This window comes from Chaetomium tenue, assembly GCF_020726465.1.
Source record: "Chaetomium tenue strain MPI-SDFR-AT-0079 chromosome Unknown F5144scaffold_2, whole genome shotgun sequence".
In the NCBI taxonomy this organism is placed as follows: Eukaryota; Fungi; Ascomycota; class Sordariomycetes; order Sordariales; family Chaetomiaceae; genus Chaetomium; species Chaetomium tenue.
In genome coordinates, this window is record NW_027117330.1 from 170,041 (window position 1) to 185,729 (window position 15,689).

The 15,689-nt window shown below is 54.8% G+C and overlaps 7 protein-coding genes across 7 annotated transcripts; 3 read left to right on the forward strand and 4 right to left on the reverse strand.

Moving 5' to 3' along the window:
* Positions 1 to 308: 308 nt before the first annotated feature.
* F5144DRAFT_525460 (Alpha/Beta hydrolase protein) lies at positions 309 to 1,676 on the forward strand (the record flags this gene model as incomplete). Its single annotated transcript, XM_066786807.1, has 2 exons — positions 309 to 940; positions 1,038 to 1,676. Exons 1-2 carry the CDS (start codon positions 389 to 391, stop codon positions 1,674 to 1,676), a joined length of 1,191 nt encoding a protein of 396 aa, XP_066645713.1. The 5' UTR covers positions 309 to 388.
* On the reverse strand, positions 1,647 to 2,887 carry F5144DRAFT_559535 (carbon-nitrogen hydrolase). The gene has a single exon (XM_066788144.1). It carries the CDS (start codon positions 2,776 to 2,778, stop codon positions 1,753 to 1,755), a length of 1,026 nt encoding a protein of 341 aa, XP_066645714.1. The 5' UTR covers positions 2,779 to 2,887; the 3' UTR covers positions 1,647 to 1,752.
* Positions 2,872 to 5,769, reverse strand: F5144DRAFT_559536 (uncharacterized protein). Its single transcript, XM_066788145.1, has one exon. It carries the CDS (start codon positions 5,683 to 5,685, stop codon positions 3,151 to 3,153), a length of 2,535 nt encoding a protein of 844 aa, XP_066645715.1. The 5' UTR covers positions 5,686 to 5,769; the 3' UTR covers positions 2,872 to 3,150.
* A 1,002-nt stretch (positions 5,770 to 6,771) lies between these two features.
* On the reverse strand, positions 6,772 to 9,039 carry F5144DRAFT_559539 (uncharacterized protein). The gene is made up of 4 exons (XM_066788146.1): positions 8,634 to 9,039; positions 8,363 to 8,554; positions 7,228 to 8,268; positions 6,772 to 7,166 (listed from the first exon to the last, which is right to left on the reverse strand). Exons 1-4 carry the CDS (start codon positions 8,832 to 8,834, stop codon positions 7,017 to 7,019), a joined length of 1,584 nt encoding a protein of 527 aa, XP_066645716.1. The 5' UTR covers positions 8,835 to 9,039; the 3' UTR covers positions 6,772 to 7,016.
* Positions 9,040 to 10,315: 1,276 nt separating this feature from the next.
* Positions 10,316 to 10,516, forward strand: F5144DRAFT_559540 (uncharacterized protein; the record flags this gene model as incomplete). The annotated part of the gene is made up of 1 exon (XM_066788147.1): positions 10,316 to 10,516. The coding sequence occupies one exon, from the start codon at positions 10,316 to 10,318 to the stop codon at positions 10,514 to 10,516; it is 201 nt and encodes a 66-aa protein (XP_066645717.1).
* Positions 10,517 to 11,687: 1,171 nt separating this feature from the next.
* On the reverse strand, positions 11,688 to 12,864 carry F5144DRAFT_559541 (D-isomer specific 2-hydroxyacid dehydrogenase). Its single transcript, XM_066788148.1, has one exon. The coding sequence runs from the start codon at positions 12,731 to 12,733 to the stop codon at positions 11,783 to 11,785; it is 951 nt and encodes a 316-aa protein (XP_066645718.1). The 5' UTR covers positions 12,734 to 12,864; the 3' UTR covers positions 11,688 to 11,782.
* A 237-nt stretch (positions 12,865 to 13,101) lies between these two features.
* On the forward strand, positions 13,102 to 15,137 carry F5144DRAFT_639574 (uncharacterized protein; the record flags this gene model as incomplete). The annotated part of the gene is made up of 12 exons (XM_066792716.1): positions 13,102 to 13,510; positions 13,637 to 13,692; positions 13,730 to 13,788; positions 13,850 to 14,025; positions 14,079 to 14,110; positions 14,166 to 14,199; positions 14,251 to 14,494; positions 14,568 to 14,638; positions 14,719 to 14,759; positions 14,815 to 14,835; positions 14,918 to 14,961; positions 15,015 to 15,137. The coding sequence occupies exons 1-12, from the start codon at positions 13,446 to 13,448 to the stop codon at positions 15,135 to 15,137; spliced, it is 966 nt and encodes a 321-aa protein (XP_066645719.1). The 5' UTR covers positions 13,102 to 13,445.
* Between the last annotated feature and the right edge of the window lie 552 nt (positions 15,138 to 15,689).

Here is a 15,689-nt window from a genome sequence, read left to right on the forward strand (position 1 = left end):
CGCTCTAATCCACAAGCAAAGCTTTGATGAGACATGGCCTTTGAGCAGACTGCCATTCCCAAAGCGGCAATAATCGAGCGACACTAGCTCCCTTTGGTAAGGCTTCATCTCGTGCGTGGAGCCAAGGGTTTACAGCCATGGCCCCTGGGCGAACTTCGCTCAATTGCTTCTGGTTTTGGAAATGCCTACGCGATGAAGTCAGCCGCATGAGTCTTGAAGACGCGTCATGATGTATCTCTCAATGTGTATATAAATCGGTAGAATCCCTCTCTCCCGATAACCCTGATGAACCACAGTGGTAGAGAGAACAGGGATTTCCCGCCGCTCCTTGATCCCATCACCAGCCGTTTATCTCTTTCAGGCCTCTTCACGTACAGTTTCTTTAGCCATGCGTTTCTTCATTCTCGCTTGCATGCTTGTGGGCATAGCCCAAGCCTTCATGGTCACAAGCCATCCAGGCCCATTCTCAGTCACCATGAGAGCCAAAGCATTGACAGACGAGGCACGAACAGACCCTTTCAACAATAGGTTCAAGCGCCAGGTGCTCTTGTCAGTCTTTTGGCCGCTCCCAAACACCACCAACTGCGCCCAGGAGGTTATTCCGTATATGCCGCCGGCCACGGCGGCCTCGTACGGACCTCTCTCCCAGTCGGCAGGGTTACCTGCGACCATCTTTGAGTCGTTTCAGCTGGACTTCTGCAAGTTAACGAAAGGGTGTCGAGGGAGGACTGAGACGATGCCGCGGTTTCCCCTGATCCTCTTCTCTCCTGGACTTGGAGAGTCCAGGCTCCTCTACAGCGCCACAGCCAAATCAATTGCAGCCCAGGGTTACATTGTGGCAACAATCGACCACCCTTACGATGCCGAGGTGGTTGAGTTCCCTGACGGCGCCGTGGTCCGGAGGAACTGGACCCAAGGGATGGAGCAACAGCTAACTGAGGTGAGTCAACCCTTTTCATAAAACACCACACCTTAGCCCCTCTTTTCGTCGACAATGGCTCGCAAAATGACAAGACACCTGCTCACGCACCTTCCAGATCCGCGCAGCCGACATATCCTTCGCTCTCTCCGAACTTAGCCACCTCACCACCTCCCACCCCTCATCCCGAGACCTCCCTACAGCCCAAATCGACTTCACCCGCGTCATCGCAATGGGCCACTCGGTAGGCGGCGCAGCCGCCGCCCAGGCTCTCCAGCAGGACCGGCGCATACGCGGTGCCATCAACCTCGACGGCCGGCTGTTCAGCCCCGTCCTCGAGCCGTCCTCCCTGCGGCGTAGGGCAGGGAAGACCATCGTCAACGGCCGACCGTTCTTGCTCCTCGGTAGGGAGAAGCACGCCGACGAGGACCCGACGTGGAACCAGTTCTGGCGGAGCATGCTACAGCACGGTAAGCCAGGGCAGCCGGCGGCGATGCTGGGCGTGGCGGGGACCACGCACTCTTCGTTTACGGACCTGCCGGCATTGATCGGGGCGCTGGGTTTATCGGATGAGGACCAGTCTCGTGTGGAGGGGATGTTGGGTGTTGTCAGGGGTGCGAGGATGCAGCAGATTCTGGCGGAGCTGTCGTCTTCCTTTTTTACGGGGGCTTTTGGAGGGGGCTATCGGCAGTTGGCAGAGGCAGTGAGGGGGTTGGAGGAGGTGTCGGTGAGAAATAGTACGCTTAAGGTCTTGTAAGGCTGTCAGTCGGTTTCAAAGAATAACCTGGTAATCACCTATTACTCCCTGAAGTAGCTACATGGTAATGACGAAATTACACCTTGGCCTCCGCATCTTCCTCCCGTGCCTCCTCCCCCTTGACCTTGAACTTGTTCACTTTCTCATCCGCCCAATGTGGTCTGGTGTCAAAGCTAAACTGCAGAATCTCCGGCCGCTGATAATGCCCCGCTGCATCGATCCAGACTTTGACCACGCCCAGCTGCTCAAGGTCGACCTCAGCCTGGACCAGCTTCTCCTCGGCACCCGTGTGCGGCCCGGCAAGAAACGCGCAAAAGGGGTGGATGACCGAGGACCAGCCGCCGCCCAGCTTGACAAAATCCTGCTCGCCCAGATTCTCCCGCATCCAGTCCAGACACGTCTCGTCGACATAGTTGGACGCCGTCACCACAAAGACTTGGGCCGTCAGGGCGTGCGTCTTCATCAGTGCCTCAATTTGCGCGTCAGCCACCGCCTCAAACCCTCTCATCGTCGATAGAGCCGGCCAAGCACCTGCATGAATGTGCTGGCCCTGCGTGAGAAGCGCTTGCCGTGCCCCGTTCATGGTGTTCTCCCAGCAGGCCAGCCCGCCGAGGTTATACCCCAGCGACAGCGGGAAGTTTCGCAGGGTACTGCCGTCGCCCTGCGCCCAGACCATGCGCTCGACGTAGGTCGGTTGGAGCTTGCGGTGGACGCCAAGGATGGTCCCGTCACTGTCCACCGTGACTTGGGTGTTGAAGAGGGTATGCCCACCCGCCACGCGCTCTGACACGCCGAGGCTGACGGCCACGCCGGTGCGGCGACACGCGTCCTGGATGCCGGCCATGTCGTCCCCGTTCGGCTCGACGACTACGCTCTCCTCGGCATACTTGGCGAGAGCTCCGGCTTGGGTGATGGGAGGGTAGCACTCGATGAAGTAGGGGTAGCCGGGGATAAATGTCTCAGGGAAGACGAGGACCTTGACAGCGGCAACCGCGGCTTCTTCGATTAGAAGGATGACTTTCTTGGTGGTGGCCGCCTTGTCCATGAAGACAGGCGCAGCGTGGGCGGCGGCCACCTTGAACTTGGTAAGTTTGGCGGACATGATGCTGGACGGTGAAGAACCAGACGTGCGGCACTAGGTTACCACGTACAGAGACCACTGCTCTTGTCGACAGGTTTTGAGAGCCAAGGTTATGTCCACATCTGACCCCGCAAGGCGGTCACGAGATTTATCACTGAATTACCCATTGGGGTGGCTGCAGGCGATGCCACATCCAAGCAGCAGGCTAGACTCACCCGGGAGATGAATGTATGCCCCCACTTACATGTAAACTTGGCACCGCCAAATATGCTTAGAGAAAAGTTAATACAGGCGATGGGGAGGAATATTCCTCTTCTCTAGCTAAGTATGGCAGATTACTATGGGCTGGAGTCTCTCACGAGTGGTATAATAAGGCTTCTGACAAGTCCCTCCCTAGGGGCTTTCCTGGTCTTCTGAGTGTTGGTCATCACCATCCTCGTCCTCAACCTGAACCGCCACCTGGATTCCCATCACATGCCGCATCAACTGAAGGATACGATCCTTGTCTCTCTCCAGCAGCTCGTCAAAGCACTTCGCCGCCGTCTGGAGAAGCCTCATATCCCGCACTACCATGGGACTATCCTCGTCGCTGAATCCGTTAGCGGCCCAAAAGATGTATCCCACCACCCATGGCAATTGAGGCTCGCGTTCCAAATAGGCTGGCGTAAACTTCTCGATCAGAAGGGTACTGCAGCGCTGGTTGACGTCGCGCAGAAGCTGCCAGCATGTCTTGTGCAGTACCAGATAGGGGAACGCGAGTTCGACAGCCTCGGCCTGCAGTGCGAGGACAAGAGACTCGATCAGCGATGAGGGACCCAGATGGCCTCCTTGCGACGGCTTCGTCCGCTTCTTGGCGCGTTGACGGGCGTCCTTGAGTTCCATCGTGAGAGTTCCCTCGGCGACCGAGCCATGGCTCTCAAAGTTGCTAGCGGACACCGTTTGATCCAGAAGCTCGGGCGTCCAGTCAAATTGTTGACCGCCCTCTACATACCGACTGACGAACATGCGGGATATAGGAGCCGCTTCCTTAATCCTCCGCGGGCCGGCGCGAGACTCTGGGTTGATCTTCTGGCGACGTCGGCCCGGGTTCGCAAACACAGCGGCCGAGACGCCCATTTGGAGAGAGAACTTTTTGAAGTACTCTCCGGTGTTTTTCCCGGCGTCTCCAACGTGAAAGTTGGGCTCTCCCAGCATGGTGTATACAACGTCCATATCAGTCCAATGGCGTAGTAGAAACTTTTCGGTCTGCATGGCGTGGTAGAGTTGCCACGTGTACACGGCCGAGCCGAAAGCATTGGAGACGTCGATGCCGAACTGGTACAACTGCGCCCGGAAGTGGAAAAGCATCAAGCCAGAGAGAACTGGGGACGAGCGGAGAATGCGGTTTCGTGGCGTAGTCGACGGCATTGGAATACCCGCTCTCGCAAAGTATTTGGCCTTGATCTCGTAGAGAGGATCCTTCTCAACCAGCTTCATCGCCTCTCGAACGGCTTGCAGAATTCGATTGTTGCTCTCGGGCCAGTTCTCAAACTGGAGACCCTTGTGGAACTCCAGATGCTCGTCAATTGTCTTCCCCATGAAGTCCACCTGGCGCATCATCTCCTCGAAGGGATGAGTGGCCACGCTTCGAAGCTCGTGGTGGATGTCCAGGAATGCTTGGCCGGCAAAAACGAGGGAGAAGGGGATGGTACCGGTCTTTTCCATTTCTGCGATTCCACGCATGAACTCGTCCTGGACGGGATAGCCGGCCACCATCCTGTTGACCGTCACAAGCTCGGAAAATATCTCACAGAGAAGGATCTGATCCTCGACGAACTTTTGGTTTCCCTTCATCTTACTACGATTCCGTATGGGATCATAGGTGCCGAACATGCCGTCTTTGAAGAGAGGGAGATGCAAGGGGTCAAGGACATCAGCAAGACTGCGAAGAAGGTTGTAGACGGTCATGAAAAGGTCGTCGGCAACTTCGTAGGTGGTGTAAGACACCTGGTCGCGCGCCTGGGCAACTGTGAACCCCTTGTGGAGGCAACCGGAGGCGTAGAAGAGTTCAGCGAGGTCCCAGATGGAATGGCCCTTGAAAACGGGCGAAACTTCGGCGATGAGGTTCCTGGCAAGGTCGATGGCGGTGTTCGTTCCAATGGCAGCCGCGGAGGCATCGAAGTGGCCATCCTTGTAGCTTGACCAGATCCAACGAATTCTCGCTCGAATCTTGTTAAGATCATTGATCATCATGCCGTACGCATCAAGTGCGTCCCAAACTGACGTCTGGGTTTCCGCCTCGTATACAACATTGTCGTCAGGCTCGGCCCGAGGCCTCTCGATCGGCAAGTCCGTAAATCCGTCTTCGGCCGGCTCGTAAACTGTCAACCCCGAAAATCGGCTTGGCAGGTCATCCGGCGCGTTTGGCTTGACTGTGGCATCCTTCGGCGTTGATGCCGCGGGCAAGTGAGGCTTGAGGATCTCTCGTACTCGTTCAAGGATGCCGATGAAGTAACTATGACCCTGTTCTGACGCGATATCGAGCTTTTTGCTTTGCTTGGTAATCTGCTTGGAAACAGCGGATCTGATGTTGATGACCCTTCCGATGGTGGCGTCAAAGATAATGGGTACCACGACCGCAGGCTGGCGTGAAGCAATCCACTCGGCGAGAGGAACGAAGTCTTTAATCGCGACCGTGTATTTAAAACTGGAAGCTGCCGACGACGATGCATTTGGGTCAGTGGCGGTCTTCATCTGCCGGGCAGCCTTTCGCGCCTTGCCCTTAGGGCGGCCTTTGGGCTGGCCTTGTGAACTCTGTGATGCAGCTGCAGAGCTGAGAAGGTCGGCGGGGTAGCCCCGCGCTTTGGCCGTTGAGGCTAGCCATGATGCGACCGAGTCCGTATCTTGTTTGTACTGCCCATAGGCACTTTTCAGCTGCGGTGGAAGCATCTTGTGCCTCGAGCAGCGAGTTGGGGATAGGCTTGATCGGTTCGCTATGTGAGGCAGAGGTAGCGAAACCGGAGATGGGAAGGCTGCCCAGTTATCAAGAGAGGTCGGCGGGGTCCTTTGTTCTCAAGCATCTTATCTGTCTTGGCGCGTGCAGGTGGCACAACACAAGTCAATTGTGCGGCCACATATCCAGGCGGTAAGAATCAGCAAACAAGTATTAGAAAGTACCTTACCTTAGGTTTCCAATCTACTATAAGGAATGTGATGCCAAATACCGGATTCTCCGTGCTGGCAATGTAATATTGAAGCGGCAACACCAACAGGCTGAACAGCAATTGCAGCGCTTACAACAGTCACCAGTGACAACACTAGGTCCATCCCCAGTGGAAACCTCAACAGTGATATACAATGGTACCTACCGGACACGGCAACAATGAGGGTCACTGGGAAACCATCGTCAACAGTATCGACGCGGGAAAACGCCACCGTCGCGCGTTGTTAAACAGCGGCAGGACTGCCCTTTCGGATTGCGATGGAAAAAGGCAAGGCGAGTACGGCTATCACCCCACTGCCCGGGAGCGGCAACTCTTCCAGCAGAACCCAAACCGGAACCTCAACATGCGCAACACCCAGATGTGTCGGTACGCTCCAAACAGCTGGAGACGGGGGGATTGCCTGTACGCACGTAGCGAAGCCGAAGCTGGGTGTCTGCCATTTCAAAGGCGACGCTGCCAAGTGTCTTTTGCAAACCTGGGCGAGATGCTGTATCCATAAGGCCCGGCGTATGACGGTGGCTTTCGATTATTTGCTACCTCTGTTGATGGCCTTGACCCTGGAGGTAGAGTCGACTTGACCCGCCCAGAAGGAACCTGACTTTTAGTGCTTTGTTTTTACCCGATGTGTCTCGTAGTATATATAGGGGTTCTAGGATGGTTTCAGTCGTGGATGGGGGCGGTCGGGCGGACGTCGGGATCACCAGTGTTCGAAATAACACGTACGCATTGCGACATGAGATCCAAGTGTATGAATTTCTGCGCCTTCGCCTGGACAGAGGAGAAAGCCTAGGTAGCCACTCACAATCCCACCCAATGACATTAGACTTGGTAGGGTCGCGGCATATCTGACGGATCTCTAGATCGGAAGGCTTGACGTATGTTTTGGCAGCTGGGGCCCAACTTGATTTCGTAACTACTTCCGGCTTGATATCCCTTGCCAACATCGCCGACCTGGCTTATATAGGTTACCTACTACCCTCGCTATCACGAGACTTCCGTATCACGTTCCATTGTCCGCGTTGTCCTCGACGTTGCGCCCCGTCATAGTCTCACCCTTTACGACGCCATTTCTGACGGCCGCGCAAGTAAAGATATAAGTGCTTCTGTTATTTGATTCATGCCCATCGGGCAATTCGAGCACGTAGAATGCGAGCAAAGGCATTGTGGCGTTCTCAAAGTCCTGTGAGGGCCTTGTCCACAGGCACACTTTTGTGAATTTGTTTCAGTTAGCAGTCTCATCTAATTTTAGCAGCAAATCGCAACTCACACATGACCACCATGGCTCGAATAACTCCGGCTTTTGAACTCTTAACGTCAACCAGCTCTGATGTTGCTCGCTCGGGGTCATGTACGAGATTGCCGAAGCCGCGCTTGAGAGTAGCCCCGTCATCATAGGTAATATGGGCTTTTCTTCTTCATAGCGCGAGCCAGTCGGTTTAGGCTGTTCGCGTTTATAACTCGAGTCTAACTCTCCAGTCTCCCAGCTGGGAAACCGCACTGACGACACGGCGCTAGAGGGCGAGGCCGTCGCTGTCTGTTCAACTTCTTCATCTCGGCGCGAACCCGATCCTCTGGGGCTCCGTTTCCATGGCGATGATAATAATAAGTTATTCCAAGTTGAAGGTGGTGACGATGAATTTGATGACGATGTCTCCGTCAACAACATCGGCGAAATTATGGTCGTCGCTGGCGCTGCGGAGACCGTCTTCGATGCCGCCACCGGCAAGAGCGGAGTAACCTTCCCAATCGCTGTCGAGGGCAAATTTTTGAGTTCTTCGTCGTTCACCGTGGTGGGTGCAACACCCACCAAGGATTTCTGAGTGTGTACGGCCTCCGGTCGTCTCATCTTATTCTCTGACGTTGGTTGAATATCTGATGATGAATGTACCGCATTTGTCGCTCTCTCAGGGATCGAGGCTGATAGTCTTGGGTGGGGGCTTGAAAAGGGATCCTCGTCACTATTATCCCCATGATTGCTGGACCCTGCGGACGTGCCCCGAAAAGACGCATCTTGAACGAGCATATGCTTGGTTTTCGGGTCGATTATTGGAGGTGCCTTGACTGATCTCCCCGCTGACATAGCCAGGGCTAGGATGGCAGCCAGTACGCAAATCGCGAGCGCGGAAAACAAGCAGTTATTAGACAGGAAATCACGGACCAGTATCAAAATAGTCAGCATGCTGGATTGAACCCAGTGAGAGTGACGTTTGACTTGGCCGACGGCGCTTTCAAGAATCTCATAGCGTGCCGGGAAGGATGACGAGAGGATTCGGTCACAATCGAGATGTGAGGACGGAAGTTGGGCAGCCTGGAGGATGTTCAGTCCTAACACAACACTTTATCCCTCGGTCCCGAGCTTTACGATGTTGGACATAAAAAGAGCTTGAATGGAAAACACAAACCTTCAACGCCACGCACAACCTCTTAGCCTCGATGTCGCTTTGGTAGCGTGCCTCCCCATAAGTCGCCTTTGCGTATGGGTCATCTTGTTGCCGGGTCCACTCGAGCAGAAAGAAGGCTAAGGGGCTGACGACGGCAAGGCAGCCCCAGATGGCGGCGGCCCTTTCATAGCTTCCACAGCAAAACCAAGAGAACTTATAACGACGTTAGACGCCGTCATTCATATCGGACTAGTCGATACCAGCTGAGGAGGTACAGCCTGCATCTGCTTACTCTTCTTTTCCTCGGTGCGGGGCGAACCGCTAGGGGCAAGACCTGGTTACCCTGGGATTGAGGGGATTGGAGATTGCTGGGCACCTGCAGTGGCTGTTGCTGACTGCCACAAGTACGGTTGGCATAGAAGGGGGCGCGGCGGTGAGGACGGAAGGGATTGTGACGTCTGGTAGTGCGCTGGGGTTGAGGCGGTGTAACCATTTCTGACAGACACAAAGTAGCGGGTTTGTATCACTTTTCAATAGCACCGCGGGAAGAGACCGGAGCTGGAGCGGATGAGTCCCAAGGGTTGAAAACCAGGTCGGGACCTCGGTCAGTATAACAAGGCCTAATGCTGTGGTCGGTATCACGCTAGGTATATATTGTGTGGTCCTAGGAAAACGGAAACGTGGGAGGGGGGTGATCGCCTGCAAAGAAAATCATGCCTGGTGAGCGCACAGCCCCGCGCACTGACCCGATCCTAGAGACCCCTGCCTGTTTTGGGCTTTTAGCACTGCCCCTTATTCGTACAGCGGTACATACGCCTGATTGGTCCTGAAACAGATAAAATAGGATAAGGGAAGGGATAGAAGCAAGCAAGCTAACTTCCTCTCGCTAAACGACACACTCATAACTCCATCACCTTTGAAAACTTCCTTATCTAAGCCGAAACCATCAAGTTTCCGTGCAGGTCTAAGTACCTTGGCACATACATGTATTCTTGTCTACCTGCTGGGATTTTCTGTTCTCACAACTCGGCCTCTCGATGTTGAGCGGCAAAACCCCTTACCTGAAGTACGGTACGCCGCGTCGTTCCTCGCCTTTCTGGCGGCGGGGTAGCGATGTCTAACCTGGACCGAAAGGCCAGTTTATATTTGAATACATCTCATGTTGTAATGTCCAACTTAGGATATAAAAGATAGAGTGTTATATAGACTATATTTTTGAGACGAACGTACTTCAGGATCCTATCCTGTTAGAGTTCAGCTTCGTTGAAGGTAATCTCTCGAGGATGCTTAGGTTCGGTGCAGCCAAGGGGTGCACAACAATAGACTTGTCTCAACAGTAGGCTTGTGAGCTTGTAGCGAACTGTAGTTGTGATTGCTAACTGGAGAACTCCCAGAGCTCTCCAGAACGGGTGACTATATACCTATCTAATTCCTGGGTGCTCAGTCTGCTCAGTCGTCGAGCACACTAAGCACGCTACTCACCTTGCTCAGTCGTCGAGCACGCTAAGCACGCTGCTCACCTTGCTCAGTTGCTGAGCGTACTAAGCAACTGCTAATTGGTTATACTAACGATTGGCTCGGGGCGTCCCGCGCCCCACTTCATCCGGCACAGTGGTTGTGACACTTTTCCTGGATTTTCGGCCTGCCTGAGGCTGGCTGTCTCGTGATGTTTCCCCGCTGCCTTTAGTTCTAGCAGAATATAGAGTTAGAAACAGCACAAATTAGTGGACTAACAGTAGTAAGCTTCCTATTCATCAGTCGGGATGCTGCAATACTCGGAGCTATCCAAGTCTGGCAGCGTATTATTTTTTTCCCTGCCTCCAATCTGGCAAAGTCTTGAGCCGTAAAGAGTACAAGTTGGCGGTGGGCCAGTACTAAGCCTGCTATTTTAATGAGTTTTAGCATCCGTTTGGATCAAATGAATTTGTTGTTTTTCCTACCTACTGTCACGATTATGGACGCATTGTCACGGTTATGGCCGCATGCAGGGTCCCGATGGGGGGGTGCGCGGAGAGCGCCCCCAGCCAATCATTAAGAATGGGTCCCAGACCAATCAGGAGAGGAACGGGGGGAACGGCTACCGTTCCCAAGGTTCCTATAAAGGAACGAGAGGAACGGCCACCGTTCCTCACGTTCCCCAAGAAAGAGGTACGGAGATACCTAGGACCTAGATAGTATATAGTCACTCGTCCTGGAGAGCTCTGGGAGTTCTCCAGTTAGCAATCACAACTATAGTTCGCTACAAGCTCGCAAGCCTACTGTTGAGACAAGTCTATTGTTGTGCACCCTTTGGCTGCACCGAACCTAAGCATCCTCAAGAGATTACCTTCACCGAAGCTGAACCCTAACAGGATAGGATCCTGGAGTAGGTTCGTCACACGCATGCAGGGCCAGTGGGGATGCGCGGGAAGCATCCCCAGCCAATCGTTAAAAGAACCAGTAAGGAGAGGATCACTCTTGGCAGAGTGATCCCAAGCAGGCGGGATCGTGAGGCTCACCACGAACCTAGTGATCCCGCAGAAGGAGGATCACTTAAGCAACCGCGATCCCCAGGAGGAGGGATCACAGGGAGGACGGTGATCCAGATAGTATATAGTCACTCGTGCTGGAGAGCTCTGGGAGTTCTCCAGTTAGCAATCACAACTACAGTTCGCTACAAGCTCACAAGCCTACTGTTGAGACAAGTCTATTGTTGTGCACCCTTTGGCTGCACCGAACCTAAGCATCCTCGAGAGATTACCTTCAACGAAGCTGAACCCTAACAGGATAGGATCCTGAAGTAGGTTCGTCACAGTTGTTGGTTACAGCTACAGAGCTGGTCCAAACTGTAACGGGCTGTGCCCGAGGTGGGCCTCGGTAACCCTCGGCCAGCTCACGTACAAGCACGGTCCACCGAACCCCTGGATGAAGCTATTCCCAGTTGCCCCACAGCGCACCGAACATCCTAGCAATGCGCTCGGGCCATCGCGCTCGCGATCATAAAGCAGCCCCACGAGCTGCCAGACTCTCTCATCTTTCCTTTTCTTCTTCAAGCTTAGTGTACTCGTAGAGTCGTCACCAGTTAGTTGCAATATACTCCTGGGACCGTTACAATACCCTAAACTCACCCCTACTCAGACCACGAAGGATATTCCCTCACGTGTAGGACCCCTAGTCCTAGCATACCGCAAATAATACTGGAGGGGGAAGATGAAAGGGGATTAATATATAGAGAATAAGCATCTATGCTTTCTTTTTTTCTTCTTTTTATGATCTATTCGTTTCATTGATCACTTCCTGTACAGGGGCGCGGTCCTGGTGTAAAGGGGAAGAACGGAAAGGGAACGACGGATTGAGAAGCTACATGTAGGTAACTTGTCTTAAAATTTCAATTGAATCACTCCCATTAGTGTGGTCTAAATGTTAACTAAATTTCGAACCATTGTGGGAGACCTATGCCTCTCAAACCACGTTCCGCATCTCCTGCCCCGCCAGGAACTTCCGCAAGTTGTCGACGATCAACTCCTCTGCGCCCTGCGGCCTGCCTCCCGCGGCATGGGGAGACAGAACCAAGTTCTTCGCCCCGTACAGCTTATCCCCCTCCGGCAGCGGTTCCTGCTCAAACACATCCAACGCCGCGCCCCCAATCTCTTCCTTCTCCAGCGCCTCGAACAAGGCATCCTCATCCACCGACGACCCGCGGCCCACATTGACCAACCACGCATGCTTCGGCAGCAGCGCCAACCTCTCCTTATTCAGCGCATGCCTCGTCGACGCATCCCCCGGCAGGATCATCACCAGCGCATCCGTCTGCGGCAACAACTCCGCCAACTTATCCTCGCCAAAAACCTCCACCCCAGCCCTCACCCCCGCCGTCCTCGCCACCCCGCGCACCGTAGCGCCCAGCCCAACCAACATCGGCGTCAGGCACTTCGCAATATTCCCAAACCCCCACACCAACACACGCGCATCCCTTAGCGTCCGAAACGTCCCCGGCTCCCGGTCCGGCTGCGGCCCGCCCAGATGCCCCGGCCACTTGCCCTGCAGCTGGGAATCGCGCATCTCGTGGAATCGGCGCGCGGCGGTCAGCAGCAGGCCCAGGGCGTGCTCGGCCACGGTGTGGTCGTGCAGGCCGGAGCCGGTGCAGATGGTGATGCGGGCGGTGTCGAACCCCGCGGCGAGCACGTCGTTGGGGCCGGCGGCAAGGGATTGGATCCAGCGGAGCTGGGGGAGGTGGGAGGCGGCGAAGGAGAGGTTGGCGGCGCTGTTGGCCCAGGTTATGAGGATGGTGGCGTCGAGGAGGTCAGAGGGGAGGGTGGGGGCTTTGGCGTCGTAGGGGTGCAGGGTTAGGGTGGGGAAGCCGGCGAGGAGGGCGGGGTTGAGGTTGAGGGTTGTGGGGTAGAGGAGCTTCATTTTGGCGGTTGGGGGGGTGGTGGTGGTTGTGGTTGTACAAGTGTGATGGTGCTTGTTTGTCGGGTTTGGTGTTGGTGTTGGGGTTGATGTTGAGGCTGGTTGGAGGTTTTGAATCGGCGCAAAGCAGGCGATGGAGGGGTTGACAGGAGGGGTTCATCAGGGGAAGTTTCGCCGGAGCTCCGGTTCGGCGCGGGCCAAAGAAGGCCGAGGGTGGCCGGTGGGTAACCATCTCCGATGAGCAAGGAATACTGCTCTGAGGGTCCCACTAGGCATGGGCATGGTGAACTGGCCGTGGCCAGCGCCTTCCCGCACTACCCATCCTAGCACAAGTCCACCGTCGCACTGTTTGTAGGGCAAACGCAATCATTCCATTCTGGTCCTTACGGAACGCAGACTCATCCTCAACGAGTCCTGAACCAGGACCTGTCATCGTGTTGTCCGTTTCATAGCCCTCCAAAGCCTGTTCTGGCAGGAGTCGGTGCACGAACATCCCTGTGGAACCCAGTCTACGTACCCACGTACCTGGGCAATTTAAGCTCTTGTGGAGTACCCCACCTGTTTGCCCCGCGCCCCGATATCGCGTTTCTGCCTCCTGCGAGATTTTCTGAAAGAGTCATACGCGTCGAGAGATTGACGGGCATCTTGTATTGCATCGCTGGAAGCTGCTTGTATTTCCATTTTTGGGTCTCGAGAATCGGGCACCTGCAGCACAATGGCCGAGGCATTGACGAGCATTCAGCTCACATCGCTCCCCAGGATTTCCCAGGGCAAAGTCAGGTGCGATTACCCACCCAATCGCTCAAATTTTCGCTCGAAATGCACGAATGCCTGGGTTTTGCATCCAGATCGATCCCCTGACATCCGAGATGCACCTGCGCCCTGACTTACACTCGGTTTTGACAGGGACCTTTTCTCTCTGCCTGACGGAGGAAACCCGACGCTCCTTTTTGTCACTTCGGGTACTTGCTGATCCTGCTCGTGTTTCAAACCTCGCAGTGTTTCTGACCGTCGATGCCTTTCCAGACCGTATCAGCGCCTATGACGTCATCCTCAAAGTGCGCCATGTCCGTATCGTGAATGACAACTGCAACACTTGCTAACGCTGTGGCGTGACAGAATGGCATTCCCACAAAGGGCGCCATCCTGACCCTTCTGTCAGCCAAATGGTTCGAGGTGCTCTCCTCCCGCGTGCCGGGCCTGAAGCACCACTTCCTCCACCTGGGGCCCCCTCCGGCCTCCGGCCTCTCTCAGGAGGAGCAACAGATGCTTCGTGGCCGCTCGATGACCGTCCGGTATGCAAAAGGAAGGAATCTTCCTGGCGGAGACCGCTAACCGAACCTCGTAGTCGTCTTAAGATCTTCCCTATTGAGGCGATCGGTAAGTTCCTGATCTTCCTAGAGCTTTCGGCTTTAGTCTAACAGTTTGTAAAAAGTGCGCGGATACGTCACCGGAAGCGCCTGGAACGAGTAAGCAGCACGTAACTCATGATGCATCCCGACATCCTGACATCAGCACAGGTACCAGGAGACCCAGACCATCCACGGCCTGCCGCAGCCAGCCGGGCTGAAGCGCTGCGAGCGCCTCCCCAAACCCATCTACACGCCCTCGACCAAGGCAGAGCTCGGAGACAAGGACGTCAACATCTCGCCAGACGAGGCTAGAGGCATCGTCGGCGACAAGTATGCCGATCGTCTTGAGGAGTTGGCTCTCGCTTGCTACAACGCCGGGGCTGCCTATGCCGAGGAGCGCGGTATCATCATTGTAGGTCGATCTCCCACGGCGGTCCTGTGGGTCCGGGTTGGGGGAAAGTTGCGCTGACGCCTTGCCTTGGTAGGCGGATACCAAATTTGAGTTCGGCCTGGATGAGGAGACAGATGACATTTATCTCGTGGATGAGGTCCTTACGTACGTTGCCTCTGAGCCAAGTCTTTTGGTGGCGTGGCGATCGTGATGCACGGCTTGGATTCACTGACAGGGCCATTTAGACCTGACTCCTCGCGGTTCTGGAGCAAAGCCGATTATGAGAGTTCGTCCCCCCGTATCTCACTTTTTTGGAATAATCCATGCTGACAATGTATTAGCGGGGCGCGACCAGGACTCCTGTACGCTGAGTCATTTCTAACTTCGTTTCTCTCACTGCCGAAACCGGGCTTGGGCTACAGTCAAGATGCTAACAAATAATAGTTGACAAGCAGGTGCTAAGAAACTGGCTGACTGACAATGGCCTGGTATGTACTCTTCCCCCACATGTACCCGGGAGGACAAGGCTCACATAAAATAGAAGGGCAAGCCGGATGTCGAGATGCCGCCTGAGGTTGTCGAAAAGACCAAGGGACGGTATACCGAGGTGTTCAAGCTCATGACAGGAGAGAGCTTGGAAGATGTGCTGAAGGCGGCCAACTAAACCAGTGAACTAAAATGGAGTAAGTCTGCCGGGCACGGACTAGTCCTCGGATTGTAGACGAGTGGTTACTTGTAGGCATCCGCTCACAGCTGCCGTAAAGTATGTATCAGTTGTCAAGGTACTCTATACCTGTACTCTATACCTCATGCTAGAGAGGCAGACAGGTAGCATTGCTGTTGCGAGCGCCGACGAACGGGCTCGTTGGGCTGTGGGCGGCCTCGACCGTTTCTCGAAATCACTATCAATATGTCGATCTGCCTTGTAACCAACCGACATTGCCGGCGAAAGAGCGGCGACCCCTCTCGCAAAGTTCCGCAATGTAGCCCCCACGGCCAAGAAATTGAGGGGTGTTGTTGTTTAACGGCGAGAGGTGAGAGTTGATCGTGTTTCAGCGGCAAGCAGCGCGTTTGTGACGAGTATTAGATCGACGTGGTAGATAGGCACTACTTCGCCATGGAATTGTGAGGGCTCTCACCAGTGTACATATCCCCCTCGTCACCCCCCTGCGCCCCCTTCCTTAACCCGCGCGAAGCGCAACTTCGGGCGGTCAAC